The sequence below is a fragment of the Solanum pennellii genome, chromosome 1, assembly GCF_001406875.1.
Source record: "Solanum pennellii chromosome 1, SPENNV200".
Taxonomy (NCBI): Eukaryota; Viridiplantae; Streptophyta; class Magnoliopsida; order Solanales; family Solanaceae; genus Solanum; species Solanum pennellii.
The window spans coordinates 103318395-103340937 of NC_028637.1; the positions used below are offsets into that span (position 1 = coordinate 103318395).

The window sequence follows — 22543 nt, forward strand, 5'->3', positions numbered from 1 at the left end:
CACCACCACCACAAAGAAAAAGGAAGAGGTACTGAGATTACAGGAAAGAAGTGGCTTCTAAAAAGGCCATCTTCAGCCAACGAATCTTAAAAGGGCCATTGACGAAAACAAGACACTCTTATGCTCTTCCTCCTTAGCAGAAGATACCTATTGCCAACACTAAATAGCAGTCAGGAATTTTTATCTATTTTTCTTGATATCATGCATGGATTAAAACCCCCCAAGAGAAACTATTAGACGGATATATAATATTTATCATATAAAATCAATCACATTTTTATCATGCATGTTCCAAGGAGGCTAAACTACGAAATCCCACCCAAATGATACTGTTTTTAAGGGCAAAAAACAGTTTCTGCTTCAATCTTAGAACCGTTACACCAGCTGTAACCACCTACTATAAAGAAAAAAGGAAAAAAGAAAAGAAAGTTACCTAAAAGAAGACTTACAATAACCTACTGCTTTAACTGTTTCTCTGGTTTTACTACGTCATTGCTGGACAACTTTCTTTGGTTTGGTGCATCGGACTCATCTTCCTCGAATGGTAGTACAACAACTGGGGTGGCAGGCACTGTTTCCCATCGCTCCTTAAGAAAGCTCATGAATCTCAAAACCATTTGCCTTCGAAACGCGAGTTCTCGGGTGAATGCATCAGAAATCAGGAAAGCAGCTATGTACTTGAATGGAACAATTAAGAGAATGGTTGCACCAAATAGTAGAGCCAGAGCGACTTCCATAGTAATCTGACGGAGATTATGAAAATTAACTCAATTAAGTAAAAAACAGATATGGAGTGTTTAGACAAAAATTAACACTACAACTCTGAGGTGCAAGCATGAAAAGTAGAGTAAGCATTAAGAATTAATTGAGCCCCTAAAATAATTGCTCAAATTAGACCATACCATACACAGAGAGAGAAATGATTTGGACATAATCTCATCAAACTCAAGACATGCACAACTGAGCCCCTAAACAATTAAAAGAGATCCAACATAACAGAAAATTTTAAAAAGAGCTATTACTAATTGTTAGATGTGGTTCACGTTAGGGGCTCAGGGACTTTTTGAGTGTTCATGATCTCCATTGTGATGAAGTTCGAAACCAGGGTAAGGGAGCAGGAATTTGACCCAAAGAAGTTTCTAAGGAGATAAGGCCCAAGTCTAGTGCTACTATAGTGGAAAAGGCAACACATCATATCAACTCTCCTTATATAAAAGGAGGTAACTTTTGGTCCCTCATGAAAAAAGATTCAATTTAAATTATAGAGCAAAGTCTCAATTTTGGTCCCTCATATACCAAGTTCAAACATTCAATTCTTTCTTACTTGCATTTATAGTCAAATATTTAAGATAAAAATAAATGTATAATGACAGATCCTTCTTTTTTGTTTTCAGAAGAAGTTTATATTTTGGGTTCATAACTTAATAGCTTCTCTTTATAGTCAAAAATGAGGGTAAGGAGGGGGGATGTGGCGAGAGAATTATCGGCATTGAATTAGAGTGATTAGAGTTGTGAGTAGTCAGCGCTAGGGATAGAGCAGCAAGTGGTTCGGGATGAGGAAGGTTCTTGTGAAGATGTGTGGAGCTGGACAAAGGCACAGCCTGTATTTTCACTAATGCCCATCAAGAATGAAATGGTTTTAAAGCAAAAAGAAACTTTAAGAGTTCAAGTATACACTAATTAGTCTTCTAAATACACAGAAAAGAGTCAAAGATTTTTGTTTTGTTAGGTAACGGTTAAGTGAACACCTCAACAACTAATTTATCTACTTAACTTGTTCTAATATCTTTTCGAAGTAGCTATCATGAATCAAATAATTAAAGACATGTACTCTTGCTGGGGCTATTAAGAAGTTTCACACTCCTAAGCTATTCTTAGCATGCATGTTGGTAGCACACATCTCAGTGGCAATATTGTTCAGATCTTCCTTTGGCCACTGAAAGAGATAGAGACCTGTTTTCGTTGTAATCTAGGTTAGATTGGAGGTACCTGAGGTTGACCAGCAAGAATAATTGCTCGAATCTTGAGCAGCGACACATTCAAGCTCTGCATATACTTCTCAACTTCACGCAAAGCCTCTTTAACTGCAATAATTTTCTGTAGAGTATTTGATGGTGGTTGATCACGTATGGTTACTTTTCCAAAATATCTTCCAAGGCGGCCTTGTTCCTTGAGCCCCTTAAGTAATAACATACCAGCAGCCAAGCCCATCAACGTTGCTGGTAATATATAAGATAGCATATTCCTGATCCCAGAATACCAAGTGTCAAGAAACTCAATGTAATTAAGACAGATAACTAACCACACAAAGAATAACTTCCGGAGCATGCTCAAAAACAAAAGTAACTAATTAAAGAGTCAGCACCAAATTACCATGATCCATTCCTATCATGTATATATATTCATGTGCCACACTCACAGGACATTGTACATTATCCTTCTTTTTATTTTGAAATGGTAAGTGAAGATATCATAAATATAAACAGTTTAGTTAGGTTCTTGAACATTGTACATAATCCTCTAAAACAACACACTATTTGAAACTTATACAATGTAATATTATTCCAAATGCACACGGATGGGCAAAAATTTAAGAGTACAACACAATGTAGCATTCATGAACCTCCGCAACCTGCAAAAGGAACTCTTCAATCTTCAAAATTGTATATGTACATGGTTTTCAGAAGCTGGTTTTTAGATGACAAAACTGTTAAAATCATTTGGGACATTTAGAATGGTAACTTAAACAGTCCCTTTAATTAGCATAAATCTAACATAAAAGTTGCCTGCAAGATAGCAACAAGCCCAGGAGATCGCAAGTTCATATGGTTCCAGAATTGACAAAAATCATGAAGATCATTAATGAAATTTTCATTCACAAGAAGTTTTCTCCAGAGACAAATATATTCATTTGGACTTGAGAGGTCATATACGTATTCTACAAAATGCTCAGTAAACATTTAGGTGTACAGGCAAACCAGATACTGATGGCCAATACCAATGCACTCTACCTGAATATAATCGTATATACGAGTGCAAGAGAAGAGGCAGTTAATAGGGGATCCTCCCAATGCCTAAGTTTCTCAAAGTTTTTTACCACAACTGTTAAAGGAAACACAAGTTCCTGCCAATAAAGGGGAAGAAAATTAAAATTCAATATTACTGATAAAAGAATAAACTTCTAGAATTAGAAAAACACAGACAACATACAACAAGGCTGAAATTGTAAACCCAGAGAACATAACAAGATGTTCTAGCCAACTTCTTTCAAGAAAGAAAAGAAAAAACAATATCATTAGTAGTTCTAATATTCTCAATAGATAAAGAATACAGTGCCACATCCCTTTCACATAAGCTCTGGTCCAGTTTTCTTCCACATCGTCACTATGTAAAATGACAGATGACTGTAGTAATGATAATTATTCCTATTTTAAGAGAAAAATGTTCCAATAGTAGTCTTATAGTCAAGTATTAACAAACAGTACCGCCTCCCAGGCCATAAGCCAATTATGAGAGAGTCAAATTCATCTAGGCTGGTTGAGGCTCAAAATATCCACAATTTAAGACCATTGATTTATACCTTTCAATTCATAGAACAAGCTCTTAAGGTTGTTTTCTTTTCTTTTAAGCGAATCGTGGTTGGTCTTTTTCCTTTTCCAAATTATGGTTGAACTTTTACCCTCTTTTCTTCTTGAAGGGAAAAGTAAAACCTGGCTAGATTTTGTATCGCCATGGTCTAACAGACTAACACTTAATCCAAGTGAAGAAATTCCTTGAAATTTCAGTTCTAAGGAAAAGAAAGAAGAAAAGCTGCCTGATTTTAAGCCATAGCCATAAGCACATCGTCCATGAAACAGTAACAATAGCACCTTCATTATTTTACTGGCTAATTGTATCTTCCCATAATACAGGTAGGGTAACTCTGTCCACCAAGACTTAAACAATGGAAAGTACCCAACTTCTTTTCTCTCTACGAAATTTGAACCCTGACCCCCGTCGGTCTTTGTTCTAACTCCATCGACAGCTAGGTCATGCCTTTAGGTATGGTGAGGCTTCTATAATTTTGCCGATCACAAGATAGTATCAACATTTCTGTCTATCTTGCACAAAAATAAATAGCAAAAGTGTAAAGTTATCCTAAGCAACAACTGATGATTTTTATACAAAAAAAAAAAAACAAGTACTGCAAGGCATGTTTATACTTAAAAGATTCTTGATGCTTATTGCAGGTACCTTTACAGGACAATAAGCAAAATAAGGACTTAGATGGATCACAAAGAATGAAATTCCTTTCAACACTAAACTCTGGGCAACAAAGTAGCATATTCTAAACCAAGTCTGAACTTACATTGAAGAATATTAAAAGTTCCCATCACACATTAGTTAAATTTCTTTGTATTTCTATTTTTTCAAAAATTTCTAATATTAGTGCAAGTCCTATCAGAATAACATATCTTTAAGAAATATAACATGCTTATTGCCCTAACTACAACCGAGAATTTAAATATTTAAACGCATGATCCATTTTTACAAAAAAATGTTAAATTATTCTGGAGTTAGGGGATGCATAAATGCCAATTAATTAATCCAAAAATCAGAAAAAATTGCAGACAGAAACAGCAGAAAAGGAAAGGGACAAGATAACCTTAAAAAGGTCAATGTTACTAGGTATCCCTTCAATCATTGCTGCGTCAATTGTGGCTTGCGTTTTCTCTACTACTTGATATTTATCTCTACATATCAATGCTGCTTTTTCCATCAAATTTATATCAGCGACAACAAGATTTTTACTGAAAACTATTCCCCGTTTCGATCGGGGGTTCTTCCAGAAAGCAAGTGAAGCACTAGAAGCCCATGATGGAGACTTCATCCACTTCTGCAGGTACACACTTCCATCTATGTCAAACACATAACTACTACTTTCTGTTGTATCATTTGTGGATCCAGGTGATCCCCCTGATTGATAATCTTGATCAGTTATTTTTGCAATCAATGGTCCACCCCAACAATTAACTGCTAGAGTTTGTAAAACGACGTCACCATAAGGTGCATTGTACAAATATGAGAACTGAACCAATTTAGTTGGCTCCTCCAAGAGCTTTCGAGCATATTGAAGAGCCTGAAGTCTCTTAACAGCATTGGTGGCATATGAAATTGCTCGTGCCTTCCCTTTCTGGGAACCATAGACATTGTATACGGATGGATCACCTTCCTCGGGACCAAATTCTCGTATGAACTTGTATAAAGCAATTACTTCACTGATACATGCATACCACACATCCCGTCTCATTTCTCCTCCAAAGTCGACAAATTCTAATACCCATGTATCCGACCTGATATGAGTACAACAAATTAGAACATAATAAAACAACACGAATTTTTTATCAGCTAAAATTAAAAAGCTGGATATTTCATATATCCCATTCTTAATCAAAAAAATGTAACACAAGAAAAATCAAATAAAAGCACATAAATTAAATGATAACTTGCTCTCCAAAAGGATTTTGCAGAGAGAACTTGACATCTAAAAAAAGCTACAGAAGCAAAATAAACGAATAGAACAGAAATTTTATGAAACTTCACTTCCAGTCAGAGGACCTGCATAGTCAACTACAAACATGAGAAAGGACAAACGATTTTTGGATCAACACGTCTAACATGCAAAATGTAGACTCCAATGAAAGCATGAAATTTGCCTATTAATTGGGATGATGAAGAAACTTGGAAGATTTCTATACACATGGCCAAATTGAATTTGACAAAGTACCTAATAAGATAAATCGAGAGATATAACGACTCAGATCGGGTGCAAATTACTAGTTAGTCATATGATAACTTTGGTGATTAGTTACCATACTTCCTTTTAAGATTGGCTGAAATGGATATGTAAAACTTGAAGTTAGGATTAGGGGTGTCAAATGGGTGGATAATTAACCCCCACAAATGTTACTTTGGCTGAAACGGGTTGGGGCAAAATGGGCCGAACGATGGTTAGCCTAACCGGCCAACTCTTACCATATTTTAGTTTCCTAGTTTTCTTATAATTTGTTTAGTTGCTTAACAAGACATTTTTGTTTATTATGGCTATATACAACATATCAAATGATAAAACAGGCAGATGCAACTCCTTGCCACACTTCTAAAGCTAGATCTCTTTTTATGGTTATTTAGTTGGCAGAATTTTGCCCCTGTAGATTGCCCTATTAACTTGTTGGATTTTGGATTTCTCCTTCCCGTTTTGTACTTATTGCACCTTCTTGATGCCTATCATATAGAATTTCTTCATTAAAAAAAATGGTTGACACAGGCAATCCCTTTTTTTGTCTCTACCAGATAATGACAATGGTCTATACTAGATGTGATAAAACAGAAAGAAGTGCAAAAGTGAGCAGTAACTTTTGGAAAGCTATTTGTTCAAAGGATGGAACTTCGTATATCTGTGATTTTTAAGAACCTAAAACAATTGACAGGTGGCTATTAAATGTATGTACTTTCATGAAGTTGTGGGCCTAATTTGAGGCTCTACTTAAGGCTTGGGAGATGCCAACAAAAGTTCTTTCCATTGTAAAACCGAAAGGAAATAGTCCACATGGGATTGGTTGGAGAAGCTTACTCACTGAGGCCCTGAAGTGACAGATACAGCAGAATCTAAAAAGTCAAAGCCCAGAGGCCCAACTCTTGTTCTCTTTATGTGTGAACCTTCTCCTGTAAGATCCAATCTTGATATTTTTCTTTTCCCCGTCAAACCAACTCCCTGCAAGACACAAGAATTGAGTATACACTATACCGTATGTAATGTGCAAACTGTTCAGCTAGCCAACTCAAACAAATTATCATCATCCATTTGCCTCAATTTTCACACCTTAAAAGGAATTACCAACTACCGTTTACATTCAAGAATGATGAAATTGCAAGACAAGAAAGACATTTCTATCAACAGTGATGGTTAGGACATCTCATGAGACCTTCACACGGTTCATTGGACGTATATAATTATTAAGGAGTACCTCAAAGTAAAGGGCCCTATCAGTCAAAATAAGTTTTCCTGGCCATGCCATATTATTCTCCCATTTAAGAACAGGGCGTTTTCCACCAGAAGCAATGCACAAGATTCTCTCGTTATGGAGCTGGGAGAGATCTTGAAACTGGTACGACTTCCTTCCTTCATGCACTCTAAAATAAGAAAAGAAATATCAGAAAAATTATCGTGACTTCCAGATTTCAGGCTTAGTTAAGAGTTCTCATCATAAATAGAAATCAAAATTGATAGTAAAATTTCCCCCAATTACTGAAAAGGATAGAACTACTCTAAATACTAATAAACCCAAGCAACTAGAATGTTAAGACAACAAGAACTACTATGCCTCAGCCCCAAACAAGTCGAGTGAGGACCATATATCTCCATTTAAGTTCAACTGATGTCATCATCATACAAAAACAACTAGAGTGTTAAGAAAATGAAAGAAATATTCAGAAGCTTTGTATTCGTGTGAATGCTAAATACTTTCCCTATTCAGTTCTATGTGATAAAGTTTACTTCTCATAGTCAACAGCTACATATCCAATATAGTCCCACAAGTGGGTCTGGGGAGTGTAAAGCGTACGCAGACCTTACTCTTACCTTGTAAGGTAGAGAGGCTGTTCCAGAAAAACCCTCAGCTCAAAGAAAGCAAAAACACAACTCACTTCTCATAGTCAAGTGGAATAATTTTCTAGCATATTCTTTTACATGGATTTAATATTTTATTTAAAAAAAAAAAAGAAGAAATATTTCTCGGTAGTACAACAAATTCTTATGGGATTGTAACAATTTAAATTTCAGAAAGCAAAAGCCAATAGGAGTATGCATTGTCAGGAAATCCTACTACGACATTGGATTTGACAAATTAGTAAACTACATATTCTTTATCAATTATGATGTTTTGTGTATGTGAGCTGATAATTGACCATAAATTTGAATTGTGCAATGACATGTACAGAACATACAAGAAGAAACTTCTGTACTCAAAAGAGAGGATGCTTACTTGAGAAGTTCACATATGTATGTGGACCATGAGGAAAATGCGATGCCTCGATCATTACCAGCAAGAGCTTTGAAAAGGTTGTGTGCTGTTGTCCAATCAGCTATACCAGCAACAGCAGGAGCAATACGAACAAAAGCCTCTTCTCCTACTAGTCTCCTCTTTAGCTTCAGCAGAAACAGATACATTTAGGTTTGACTCAACTATTTGTGTTCATAGTAAGAACTACTCAATGAAGTACAATCATGAAACACATAGTTAAGAACAAATATAACATATGAATAATGGAGAAACCACTTTTCCAAGCTTGCAAATATTAATATCCTAGCAGATTAGGGAGAACTTTTTATTTTGATAGTCATGCAAGCAAATTAGTAAACATGGGAAACAAAAGTGAGGTCTGCTATGACTGAGAACAAAAGTATTTTGCTCCTCACAGCATCCACCTCCAGCCTCTCCTTCCCTAAATCTTCTTCACTCTCAGCAATTTCTTTTGTAAATTTTATAGTTACATATATATAATTGTTATTGATATTGCCACCTAAGGGCGTCCACCCTATATATCTAACGATACAAAAGTTTAGAAAGAACTAGACTGTACATAATGCAAGGTCCTTACACCAGCCCAAAAAGTGACGAGATAGAAGTGAATCTAGCAACTACATCTTCACTTCCATATTTAATACTGTGTGAAGCATTTCCAGTTTATTCACCCCTAAAATGCACTATTATCACAGCAAAGGCATTTTATCATCCGCCGTTTTACAGCACATTCACCGATAAACTATTCAGTGTTTCAGTCGTAAGTTTAAATGTTTGAGATTGTTCTAGGAAAACGATAAGCAGCCTCCAAAAATTATACTCTGTTTAGTGGGAAGTTTGTTAGAACTTCAACAATTCAGTTTGATCTGACTGCACAAAGGGAAAAAAAAGACCTTTTATCCATCTATCCTGCTCAAAAAAACATATTGTTGACAGTGTCCCAATCTATCAAATCCAAGTTAGAAACCCAGGGAGCATCACCAGCAAACCTCAGCTTAATTGATTAAATATAATAGGCATCTTTACTGAAATCTAAGTTGCCCGAAGTCTTCCCTTTTAGTGCCGCACCCGTGTCAACACGACATGGGTGTGGTGTCGGTGTGGGATCCGTGTCCAATTTGGTCAACCGATTTTGGGTACTTTGACCAAAATCGATGAGAAAGTTGGACAGTTTTAATGATTTCTATAATCAATACAAAAGCTAAAGTGAAACTAAAAAAATGGAATACCTTTTATATAGAAATTTCTGTGTCACTCATTTTACTTTAATCTCCTTCCAAGATTCTCCTCAAGTTCTCCATATAATATCTCATAATTAAGGTTTTATAACTCTATTTTAGATATTTTAATTACATTTAGGCGATTCCCTGCACCCATATCCATACATGGATTCATAACCCCGAATCTTAAAAATTAGATCATGAAGGATCCGACCTCTAGATACGCACCCGTATCGGACAGCCGCACCTGAGTCCGAGCAACTTAGACTGAACAAACCATTGAAAGGAATAGAGAAGGTTGGCATATAAAGAATAACCTACCCTCCTTCAACACCACAAGTACAAACTGGAAAAAAAAAGGCAAAAAAGAGAAAGAAAAGACAGAATATATGCCGATTCTTGGCAGAGGCACAATGATTAGAGGTTGAAAAGATGATACCAATTGACCTTATTAGTTCTAGCGCATATAAATCACCAGAAAGTTTTCTTCTTTGGCAGATCATCAGAAGAGTGATATAAGATGCCACAAAATTGTGAGTGATTGCATCTTAATTATCCATCAGCTGTCTTTGGAAATGCATCTACAGTTAGATTAACAGCTTGACACTAACAGCCTAAAGACAATAACCTACCCTTAAAGTGGCCCATGTCATATGCAATATCATTTATTACGAGATCTATAGAGCTAAAAAAGAACCTGGAGAGAATGCTTCTCTGCAAATTTAACTCGGGAGTCTCCTCTGCTCCTGTATGGTTGCTCCCACGCAAGCATAGTTACGAAAACCAGTCTCTGGAATGCAGGTTCCTGAAATCACATCTAAATATATTAATGAGTGAGTAGAGATAAATCTTATCTTTTACAACTCATCCCTATCTGAAAATATTGAGTTAATAATTAAAGAGAGATTTCAAGCATGGAAAGAAAAACTAACTGGAACCTTCCTATTCCTACAGGACCTAGGAGAGATTTCAAGATGCTATCAGTGTTTTACTTCTTTTCTTCCATAATCTAAAAAGTTTAAACCAATATTTACTGATCCAACTGCAACTTTCAGATTGTGCTGAATCGACGGAATAGCAAAATTTCGTTCTTCATCATAAAAGACACTATCAAGCTAGATATTGAAAGAAAAAAAACTATCAAAAAGATATTGAGTTCACTTCTATAAATTGAAACCAAAAGTAGAATAAAACAGTTTAACTGGATCACAACTCACAAGGTACTTCAACTCATCTAAGAGTTACATGTTCTATTCTTCAGCTGGGGTTTGTCTTCTGTAGATCATCAACAAGCAGAGACCACTTGAGGAATAGGGCTCAATAATACAAGAAACTCTTTCTGATACTCAGAAGCTAATAAATGGAAAATTGGGCTCTCCATAATAGGATTGGAGGGTGTGGGATAGAGAAGCAAGCAGAACATAAGACTCTCCAAAAAGAACTTCAGTTTCATAAAGGAAAAGAATACACGTTATGGTCTTAAGAAAAAAAACTGATGAAAGACTAGAAAGGAAACACATAGGTAAGCCAGCAAACCTTCAGGCAAGGATGAAGGACAGAAGTATCCTTTGACAGAAACCTAAAGCAGCAGTATTCAACCAAATTGCGAGCATCACTATGAACAGATTCAGGAACAAGTGCTTTGAATATCTTCTGCATTTTCTGCCCAGTCAATCCGTTCATCCTGCACATCTATCATATGTCATATACAAGACATTTCAATTTCAACAACATATATTTACTCATCATTGGTTTGTTGAGCATTGAAGTTAACTGCACATAGAAACATTGGTAAGCTCACGTCCACAATTTTAACACCCAATTGCAAGAAGAACTACCTAAATGGAGCAGAGGCTGTAAGGACAAGGATGTGCAAAAAATGTCAGACTTTTTCATCGCCTAACTCCAAGAATATTAAAACACATGTTTCACAATATCATGATCAACTATTTTAAGTTTATAAGACTTCTTCTTTAAACCAATTAAACTATCCACACAACATTTCTACCCTCAATACAATAGCAATAACAACTACTTTCAATCCACCCTAGCTAGTCAGATTCATGAATTCTCTTATCCACCGGCGTGTCATTTCAGGCACATTTCATTCTAATACCACTAAGTTTATTTTAGGACAACAATTAAGGGTCTTCCAAAACCTGAAACGAGTGAGCCCATTATCCCCAAGTTCCCAAGGTTGTGTTTGGTCCTAAACGATTGGCCTCAGATAGATTTCTCAGTCATAAAAGTAAAAAGGGTTTCTAAAACTAAAGGTTCTCTGAAAATAACTCATCCCTAAACAGAATATTAATCTCTAGTCAAACTAAACAAACTCCTGACCGGCACCAAACCAAATATAAATGTACCAACACTGAACAAACCCTTATCTCAACTAGTCAGTATTGCCTATGTGAATCCTCTACATCTGTTTTGTTCTCTTATTAGTTAACTATGTATGAATTTCAAGAGAGTACACAGCCACCCTCCACATTCCATGATTTTAAGTCTCTCTTATTCCTTTACAACTCTTTTTATCATCATAGTTTTGTATGTATAGACTGGGGTATTTGGATCTCTACTTAGGATAATGACCAAACCAAAAATTGTGATTAGGATAAGACTTCGAAAATTTCCTCATCAAGAAGTTTTGCACTCCTAACTAGTAGTTCTATAAGATGCCCAAGTTTGGGATGTGCTTAAATGTGCCACATGATGAGAGGTAAACATTATTTTTCCCCCTCCATCGCATTTTTTGGGATGAAGCAGGGATAATTTCATTAAATAAATCAAGAAGATGCAAACAAAAGATTACATGAAAAAGATATATTGTCTGCTCATATGCAAAAGCTAGTCTATACTAATCACAGCTAGATACAGGGGCCTAATTGAGCCAACAAAATAAGTTCAATAAGCACTTAACTTTTTTAAGTACAGGAGTAGGAGTTCAGATCCCATCCAAACATCTATAATTTCTTTCATTCCATATGCACCAAAAAAATAGAAGCAAGGCACACCATTAACCAAGTTTCTTTTGGATGGATTTTCCAACTATCCACGAATAATACCAGACTTCATATGCTTCATGATACTATTAGGCAAGACCCAGGCTAGTCCAAAACAGGAAGAGCATACTCCCCATATCAGCTGCTAAAGTACCACGTAGAAATAAATGTCTAACTCTTTTAGAAACTATCACAAATTTCAAGAATTTAAGCACTTCTTTAAGGACACTTAACTAATCAATCAAACTTTAATATGATGATTTCTCTGTTAAACAAACATTGCATGTGTTGCCTTAATACCAACTACCACTTTTGTTATATACAAGTCAAATGAACATTTTGAATTTCATGTCCAATCAATGGTTCACCTAAATTGAAATGCAGGAGAATTATCATGAACCTGACTTATCAAAAACTAGTCCGAATACATAATTTACCCGACCTTGAGGCGAAATCCCTGTGACACACCTTTTCAACACAGAAAACCCTTTACACACCCAACTTTTCCAACCTTTCTACAACATGTTCAGCAGACATAAAGAGGCGGACTTCTTGATATGAGAAGATGTCCTAAATTACCTTAAATCTACTGGGGGTTGCCCTTTTGGCAGGATATTCATCACAACATACAGGAACCCAACAAAAATTTACAGCAGGTTGATAGACACATAAAATTAAGCAGTTTGATACAGAAATAAGTGGTTCCAATTATATGAGACCATAAAATGTACTTACCTGCTAAATTGCTCAATCGAAAGAATGGCAGCTACAGAAAGATCGCCATTCGGTGTTTGGCTATCAACAGTCTGTTCAGCCATGAATACTTCCTCCGTATCTTGCGTATCATCATGAAAACTGGTTCTTTTATCATTTACAGTTTTTACCAGTGGTGAAGTGACTTCATTCCAAAAGTTGTGTGTCTTTGACAGCCAGTGATTTACTGATTCTTGCACTGTACCTGTAAGGAACCACAATATACTCTTAAAGTATTCTCAGACAAGTGGGACCAGGCTTAAAAGTGTGACTGACTTCAGCTTTACAAATGTTTTGGAGAATATTCATCATCCATAAACTAATTGATGCTATGATTTAGTAAGAAGCTCTTGTTTTGCTACATTGAAGAAGTGGGATTGGGAGACTTTGTTACCACCAATCCACCGGTAAACTCCCACTACCTTGAAAAAAAATGGGGGGCACAGCCTTCAGTGATCACAATATGCTCCAATATCCTTAGCCTTGAAAATCTAACTATACCTCTTCATCCTCCCCTTCCTTTCTTCATCATGCATTGCACTTGTAGTTCTGACATTATTATATTGCATACAGAAGCTCATTCTATCTCCTTTTTCAATTTCAAACTCCTGAAAGAAGTCTAAGCGATTTCCTGGATTGTTTTAACTAATTCGGCACTTGGGTATGAGTAAGACTTAGGTGCAAATTCAGTTTCAAAAAGACTTAGGTGCAAATTTATATAGTATATGTATTTATTTCATATACTGGATAGGCCATCACTACCAAGAACGATACAATTCATTATACACCACCTCGTCTTGAATCTTGAATCTTATTTCTTGAAGTCTATTATGGATAAATTGAATCGTTGGTTTATTATAATATCATATGGAAAATTAAAGCTCTATTTTATAGGATTTCCGAATCTCCTACTCACTCTTAAGTAACATAGGAAGTCCCAAACCAAACTAAACTTAAGAATTGGACCTAACTAAACGAATCTTGAAATCTTGAATCATGCATGGTAATCTTAAAATCATGAAACCCTATAGTACATGGAAAGAGCAATAATAAAGAAATTGAAAGAAAGGGTATATTAAAGCTCTGTTTTATAGGTTTTCGGAATCTCCCACTTACTCTTAAGTAAACATAGGAAGTCCCAAACCAAACTAAACTCAAGAAGTTGGACCTAACTAAACGAATCTTGAAATCTTGAATCATTGTAATTTCTTTTTTTACTTAAAGAAATTCAAGAAAAGACCAAGAATAAAGAAATTGAAGAAAAGGGTAATAATGAACTCACTGGCATCAATATCTTTGAACTTCCACTTCCTATCACCCCCAAGATTAAATCTGAACTTATGCTCCGACGACGAAGAAGAAGAAGATGAATTGTTGGTGCAGCAAAGAGTCTTGAACAAGAATGGATGATGAAGACGGTGATTGACTCCACAAAAACCTGATGAAGAACTAACTAATTCTACTCCTACAACAACTTTGCTGTGCATCTTTTTCAACTTTCAACAACAATTTTCATCTTTCTACGATGAATTTTGATTTTTTTTTTTCTCTGTTTTTGGAGAAGACGGTAAATGTTTGGTTGTTTTTCTTTCTAATTTTAGTTTTAGGAGGATCTGATGTCGAAATAATTAATAATGCATTTTACAGATAGTTTACACTTATTTATAACTTCTTCCAACACTTCAAGTTCCGGAAATTCAAATTTGGTCCCTTAACTTCCAATATTGCCTATAATCTCATAGATATTTCTGTTACTCAAAAAGAAGTCGTTATAAAGCTTTCTTAAATGGACAATAATTATATAAACGATACTTTACAATGATACTAATTGCTAATCGGAGTATGTAACATACAGTATGTTTTTAAATTTGAAAATTTTTAAGAGTAAATATGTGTATCAAGAAAAAAGTGAGCTTTATTAAAAAGAATGTATTGAACCGTAACACTGAGTAAAATCATAACCGCAAGAATGTTTTCCATGATATGGAATACAATGGGAAGGAGTTGCTCTAGGTATGTAGTAATACGCCTCAGCACTAGCTTATGTAAAATTGTTACACAATCATACATATATATCATAAGAGCTTCCCCCAGAGTTTGAAAAAGACCGTCTTACAACTGGACGCCTTCATAATGACTCTCCAGAGATCAATAGTCAATCTTGAGTCGCAATAAACTTTAAATGAAGCATTAGAGAATAACATATAAAATAGTTTTTCAATATTAAATATGCAATTATTTTATATTGAGGTGTTGATTTAATTTTTGTGAGCTATAAAAAAGCTCCTAGGAGAATATAATACGTCAGGAAATCCCAATAAGGAAATATTATTTTTTTATCTTCTTTTCCTAAATTTTTGATAAATAGCGTTTGTTCATATAATTTGTTATTATTTGACAAATATTTTTGATAAATATCTCAAATTTTCAAATATTAGTTTTTTCTAGTATTTGGGTTAAATTTCATTATTTGGGATCTTTTAAAAATTAAAATTTTACGCCAAACTTTTATCTTTTACAAAAACATCCCCTATAGTAATTATTTGTGTTGTATTACACAAGTTTTTGTACGTGAACACCAAAATAGAGATGAAATATTCGGTGAATATGAAAGTGATGATATAGTTATTGATGAAAATAATGAACAATCGGCTCAGGGTAACAAAGTCATGTGCTTTGTCTACTTCACGACGTATGTAATGATACTTGTTTCACTCACGCCAAACTATCACATTTCTCTGTGTCATGGATACTACTTGTTATTTGTTGCAACGAAGATCCAATTGACTTGTAATACGAACTTATAGTTAGTTGTTACAGTTTTTAAAACTTATGGGTATAAATCATATTTTTCTAAAAAAAATGAAATATGCTTCCATATATACTATGGTCAAACATAAGGTGAAATTTCACGCAAATAATATTTGCCAAGAATATTTTGAAATCTATGACCAAAAGCTAGCATAGGCTTCTCCACCCTTATTTTTTTCTTTCCCTTCCAGTAGATTGTATTCCTATATTGGCACATGATATTATAGGCAAATAAAAATAAACTTAATTAACCTTAACTCACTTATGTTTAACCTCTTCATACTAATTTTACTGTTAATCAAAATGACTAATTTTTCAGTAAATAATTATAATTTAGGAAAAGATATTTCTCTTACTTAGCTATTTATAACCTTTGTTGGTGATGAATAAATTGAGCTATTTAATGCCAAGTTTGGTGGGGGAAAAAAATGCCAAGTTTGATATTGGTATGTGACTGAATATGAACTAAAAAAAAATACAGCTCACATGTGATGTGTTATTTAATCAAATTTTCTTTGTTCTCATTTGGTACTTTCACTTTCCACCTTTTTGAATGTTTTGGTCTCAATTGCACTTTGAGCCAATCTTTAGCACACATCATTGTTTGAGTATTAACTTTTATTAGAAAATAGAATTAGAATTTAAGACGTAAAGCACTTCCATTCATTGATTGTTAAAAAACTCATTTTCTTATCAATTTATATGAAGATTGAAAAAAGGATTTAAAAAATATTTTAATTTTTAGCGAATAAATTTTATGGATGAACTTTTATTTCTGTATTATTTAATAGTGTATTTTAAAAATATATATGTCCACTTGGACACATTACTATTTATAATGATGCAATATTTATGATCCACATGGATATATATATATATATATATAGACTTTTAAAATACACTATTAGATAGTGCAGGGGTAAAGACCCTTTCCAAAGTTCGGTATTGTTATAATAATTTCGATCAAAAATAGAATATATTTCAAACCTTTTTACCAAGAATTTTTATCAAACATGAAATTTAAAAAGAAAGAATTTTTTTAAAAAAATTTGTGATTATAAATGAATAATAAATATTTGTATGATTATAAATTATTTAATTAAGAATTTTAAAATTAAATGTTTAGTATTAAATATAGAAATGTTTCTTTTTTAAAGTAATAGATTAAATAACGCTAACTTATTTGGAACTAAACATGACGCATACGGGGATGTAGCTCAGATGGTAGAGCGCTCGCTTAGCATGCGAGAGGTATGGGGATCGATACCCCGCATCTCCAACTGGGTCACTTTTTTTTCTTGTTTTTTAATGCAGAAAATAGGGACAGAATTATTATGTTTATGAACTAAGAGCTTATGATGTAAAAATCTTGCTGATATTACAGAATTATTATCACAAATATGTAGTACTATTTTACAACAATATTCACTTCAAAATAGAACCCCAATAATACTCCATATCCAAAATCCTGTGCTCTTTATTGTTTTTCTGTGACTCCTTTACAATTTACATCTTTGCATTATTATATACAAAACTTGCTGCTAACCTACCACCAGTTTCGGACCCTCTTCGTTCTTCCTCAGTAGTACCAGCTCCTTGTTAAGGCAACAGCTCCATCATTGTTGAAGTGTGTACCCTGTATCATCTTGATCTCATACACTCTTAAACTAAATCAGTCCTTATGTTATGATAAAGCTATTGTACAAGACTGATGCCTCGGGAAGAACTGTCATCATCTCGCATTAAGTCCTCAACTGGGTTCTCCTGGGCCCAAACAGCTGCATCCGCATAACCTTGTTCAAAGAGCTTATCAAGAATATCATCTTCTGCAGGCTCAAGTGCCCAATTGAGAAGCTGCATATTATGGCCGAAAAAAAGAGGAGATACAACTTGTTATTGGTCTATCATTAGAAAAATCTGGCAATTTACTGGAGGATGTTCAAGTACCTGGCGAGGAGTGGCCCTATTATCAGGGTTGCAGTCAGGACTTATCCCAATTCCTTGCAATCCCAAACGACTGGCTGGAAATGCACAAATGCGCACCTGGATACAACCAATCAGTTATCAACTAACCCAAGGAATCATATGAACAGAAATCAATATCCTGACAACTCACCGATGTTTCTACTGTAGAACTAGCAACTAAAAAACTTAAATTGTTAGCACCCAAGGTTTGTTGTACCTTCCTGATTGAAATGGGCCATGCCTAAACCTTGGAGGTATGGTTACTTGGTACATGTGCCTGTATGAGGTAGCAACTAGCAAGTACCAGTGGAATAGTTGATGTTTGCAAAAGTTGGCCCCAATACCACCATTTCAAAAAGAAATCACGATACTGGAAAATGTAACAGGGAGGAAAAGCAACAGGATGAAACTGGGAAAATACAGTATCGGCACAGACAGTGAAAGGAAAAAACAAGAAGGAAATGAAGTTCGTGCAGAAGACTAAAGACAAGTAGGTTACATATCAAACATGCAGAGAATCTTAAGAAATGTTGTAATGAACAACCAAGGGAGATTTGCAAATTTGCTGCTAGTAGTCTTAGGCTACATTAGAAGAGCACGAGGACAGGGAAAATGCATTCTGATTTCAGGTAACTTATTAAACATGAAAGACTACTAATTTGAAGTAGATCATAATGTGTATATTAGCAACTCCGAACTAATTCCAGAGCCGCACACAAGGCCTCAGTTGACAGCTCTTATCAGATGACTTGATGGGTTGAGTTGAGTCAATACATAAATGTATGGATCATATGAGTATCTTGTTGGATTGAGTAAGTGTTACTGTCTACAATATAGAGTGAAGTCAGGTGAACAGACAAGGGTTTTCGGAGCCCCGCCTTCCTCTCTTCTTTTTTTTTAAGAACTTCTCGTCAAAGTCAGGAGGCAGCATTTTTCTTAGAATTGCAAAGTGACTATAAAATGCTTTCCTCTTCAAATTATTTCAAAGCACAGGACACACAATAGCAAATTCAACCTACAACTAGCATCCACAAATGACAGCAGACTACTTGACTAATTTCTTAACAAATTACCGTCTGAGCACCAGATGTCGGCGGCATAAACAGTGTCAGCCCCCCATCAATACACAGTCTATTCCTGAAAAACGTGGCTGGTCTCGGAGCAAGATATCTGTGATTCATGATACTTTGAAGGTTTAGATTAAAGCTTGAGCTAAAAGAGAAGCTAATAAAGCCAGAAGGAAAGTGTACCCTGGGATAAACGAAGAAGTAAAGACAGCATTGATAAGATCTTCCTTTGAATCAAACTGATCAACCAATAAGCCTCTGGGCCTCCAAAGTATCTGTGTTACAGCAACTGGGATGAAATGATTACATTATTTTCAACTCAGAGAAAGTGAGAAACCATATTATATTTCGGAAGAGCTTCAAATATCAGCTAGGATGAACAAAGTTCATCTACACTTACCACGAACTCTTCCATTGCATCTAATATGAGCATCATCTGGAAGAAATTTCTCTAGAACTTCTCTAAGAACAGCCTGGTACAGAATGACATTTTAGATGCTTTAACATTGAAATACCAAAAAAGCTAAATATTAGTCTTCAATAACAATACTCTAGAAAATCCCAATGACAAATAAAGCATTTACCCACATAAGGTATTTTCAGTGAGATAGAAAATCTGCAATCTGTCTCCATATAAGAGATTGCAATTTTAAGTGGACAAATCAAGTCATGATTAAAATGCTACACACTTGTCACTTCTAAGTTTTTTACTCTTATATACCCAATTCATACACTTTGATTGAGCCAAACACATTAAAAAGTTTCAATTGATCTATTCTATTTCTACAAAAAACTATTATTTATAGCTGCACTGCTTGTGGGAATACACTTGGTATGTTGTCGTTGTTGTACTATGATTTGTAGATTAAATCTGTTTCATAGAATTTGACTGAGATCAATCCTATCAATTGTAAACATAATTATGAATGGGCATGATTTTTATAGCTTGCACGATTAAGAAATTATGTTATGACACTTACCCCAAGGCGAAATGCTGTCCCTTTGAGCCGACAATCTTGAGCTAATATTTTAGTAGCATCTAGAGCCTCTTGCATACTGGCACCAGAAGCAACCACTGCACAGACAATTGCACCAGCAGACGAACCAGCTAGTGGTGTTGTCTCCTGGGAAAGAAGAAATATGTCGACTGTGAAAAGACATCTTTGTAATCCTTTTGTAACCAAAAAGAGAACATTTAACCAAGACCCTCCCTCTCACCAGTAGGCAAGTGGTTTAATTGATCTTTACACAAAGTGGAACTTTTCGTCGTTACATAATGATGGATTTAACGGATTGTATTTATACTAACTACATAATATAATAGGTAATAACCATCCAAACTAGTTGTAATACTCTCCCACAATAAGCTTGTTAGCAAATCAAGATGCTTGAATAATCAGGGGAAAATCTCAATAAAACTACAGAAGGTCGGTCTGTAGCAACCTTAAATTCTCAAAGAAGTAGATGAACCAAGTTAAAATAAAGAGCATAGCAGTCTCAAGTAAATGAAGAGTATGTCAAACCTTGATATAGCCCTTCTCAATGAGAAGCTTAGCAACCCCAAGATGATAGGGGAACAAAAGCCCAGCAGCAGAGAAGCTAAACCCAGGGCTAGTCACCGTTTTCAAGCTCTTCTCAGCTTCCAAATCCTTCTCCGTCTGCTCCCACACAACCTCCGGCTGAACAGGGTCCTCAACCACCGACGCTATCCCTTCCTTCCTCCTTTTCAAAAAGTAAGACTCACTCTCTTCATCATCCTTGAACATAGTCACACCAGCCGGCTCCTCATTCCACCCATTAACTAAACTACTTCCACGCCTTAAAACTCGTGAAGCAATCCCAAGGAAAAGCTCGCCGGTCGCCACCGCAAACGACTTCTTCTCATCCCCCACTGGCGGAGTAGGCAACGTCGGTTCTCTGATGGTGGGTGGTTGTTTTGCATTGGAGTTCGGAGGGGGTGGGTTAGGTTTAGCGGAGAAATTGAGGGTACGAAGTGGAAAAACGAGATGGGGATTAGATTTAGGGTTTATAGGAGGGCGAAAAGGACGAGGGTTTGAGAGGAAAAGGGAAGATAGTGAAGCAGCCATTGATTTGTTAGGTTGAGAAGAAGAAGAAGAAGATGATTTTTGATGGGTAATATGTTTCATATGTATTTGTATTTCTTTCGTCCATACGTATATGCTCTGTTTTTGTATAGTGATTTTGCTTTTGCTCTGTAAAATTGTTACATGAAACTCTGTTGATTTTGTCGTGCAAAACGAACTATTTGGATTTTGTTCTTTGCTCCATTGTTGAGTTTGGAGACGATGATTTGTTGAGTTTCAACCAAGATATTCTTTTTCTTGTCTTGTTTAACAATTACTGCTACTATTACTAATCTCCGAAGTTATCATGCTTTTCATTTTTTAAAGTTAAAAATATAAATATATTAACTAATATTTTATTATATATATTTTATCATATTAATATATAAAAATTGCAATATATAATATATTTTTTATAATTTTTCGATATTTAAATTTCTCGTTTAAAATATCAATAATGTAATCTAACTTTAAAAATTAATCAAATTAACTTTTGAAAAAAATAACATAACCAATAAAAGTAAACAGATAGAGTACCTAATAGTATAAAGTAATAATGATGATATTTTTATTTATTTTTATGGTGGATATGTGCATTTCTACTAATTTGGATGTATTTAGATCATATTATTACTCTAAGTACTTGAAATCAATATAATGTCAACATACTCGCTTGATAATTATTGGTTTTTGAGCATTTTAATATTTGTTTATTATTAAAAGTGTCATAATTTTGTCATAGGCTTAATAGATATCATTAGAGGAATGAGATTTCAGATGAAATCTATTAAAAATGCTTCATTTAGTTTTATTTAAGCATTTTCAATAGATTTCATCTAAAAAAAGACTAAAATATTTTCTTCATATTGAATTAATAAGTAAAGACTATTTCTTCATGAAATATGGGTAAATTAGTATTTTACTCATTTATTTCTCAACCTCATTTTTATCCATATTAAATATGGGCGGATTGAATAATTACCCATTTTCAACTCGCCCACATTTGACCCAACCCGCCCATTTGCAATCACTATGGTCGACTACATACTCCTCCATATTAAAATTTTATTTTTTATTCCTCCATTATACCTTGTAGCATATGTAACTTTTAAGACCATTATTTTTTTATTTATCACCCCATTATCTTCTTATACATTGCTAGAAAGAATTCTTATAGTATAAACAATGGTGGTCTTCATTTGGTTTGTACACACATAACACACACGAGATGTTCTTTTTATGGAACTTTGAACTCAACTCTTGTCCAAAGTTGTTGAGTTATATTTTGTGATTAGGATGTTGCATACCGGAGGGGACAAGTCAAAGCTGCTGGACCGGTGAAAACATTTGTTATAGTGGGCTTGAATCTCCGTAAAGAAAGCGACATATCTGCATCTCAGCCTAAAGAAATTTATTTCTTTACTTTTATTTTCAATTGTGATCTTGTATTTTTTGTTATCTTGTAAGATTTTCACTGACAATAATTCCATCGGAAATAACAAAAGTTGTATCTTGAGTTTGAAGAATTGAATTTCTCAGCTTGAATTGGTCAACATACAAATTAATCATTCTTTCTCG

The 22543-nt window shown here is 34.7% G+C and overlaps 2 protein-coding genes and 1 non-coding gene across 5 annotated transcripts; 1 reads left to right on the plus strand and 2 right to left on the minus strand.

The window, feature by feature from the left end:
* Window positions 1-210: 210 nt before the first annotated feature.
* On the minus strand, window positions 211-14663 carry LOC107007555. Of its 2 annotated transcripts, none has more exons than XM_027918178.1 (11): window positions 14321-14663; window positions 13021-13243; window positions 10820-10967; window positions 9981-10088; window positions 8025-8182; window positions 7008-7173; window positions 6618-6754; window positions 4646-5333; window positions 3012-3124; window positions 1990-2245; window positions 211-743 (listed from the first exon to the last, which is right to left on the minus strand). In XM_027918178.1, exons 1-11 carry the CDS (start codon window positions 14523-14525, stop codon window positions 456-458), a joined length of 2490 nt encoding a protein of 829 aa, XP_027773979.1. In that variant the 5' UTR covers window positions 14526-14663; the 3' UTR covers window positions 211-455. The 2 variants fall into 2 exon arrangements, with proteins under 2 accessions (XP_027773979.1, XP_015061715.1); XM_015206229.2 differs by having other exon boundaries at window positions 8025-8188; window positions 14321-14525.
* A 2392-nt stretch (window positions 14664-17055) lies between these two features.
* Window positions 17056-17128, plus strand: TRNAA-AGC. Its single transcript has one exon. It is a non-coding gene; the product is annotated as a tRNA-Ala (tRNA).
* A 74-nt stretch (window positions 17129-17202) lies between these two features.
* On the minus strand, window positions 17203-21243 carry LOC107008394 (patatin-like phospholipase domain-containing protein 2). 2 transcript variants are annotated; one of them, XM_015207412.2, is made up of 7 exons: window positions 20405-21241; window positions 19862-20005; window positions 19282-19354; window positions 19065-19170; window positions 18888-18984; window positions 17797-17892; window positions 17203-17703 (listed from the first exon to the last, which is right to left on the minus strand). In XM_015207412.2, exons 1-7 carry the CDS (start codon window positions 21026-21028, stop codon window positions 17545-17547), a joined length of 1299 nt encoding a protein of 432 aa, XP_015062898.1. In that variant the 5' UTR covers window positions 21029-21241; the 3' UTR covers window positions 17203-17544. The 2 variants fall into 2 exon arrangements, with proteins under 2 accessions (XP_015062898.1, XP_027773988.1); XM_027918187.1 differs by lacking the exons at window positions 17203-17703; window positions 17797-17892 and adding an exon at window positions 17902-18184 and having other exon boundaries at window positions 20405-21243.
* Between the last annotated feature and the right edge of the window lie 1300 nt (window positions 21244-22543).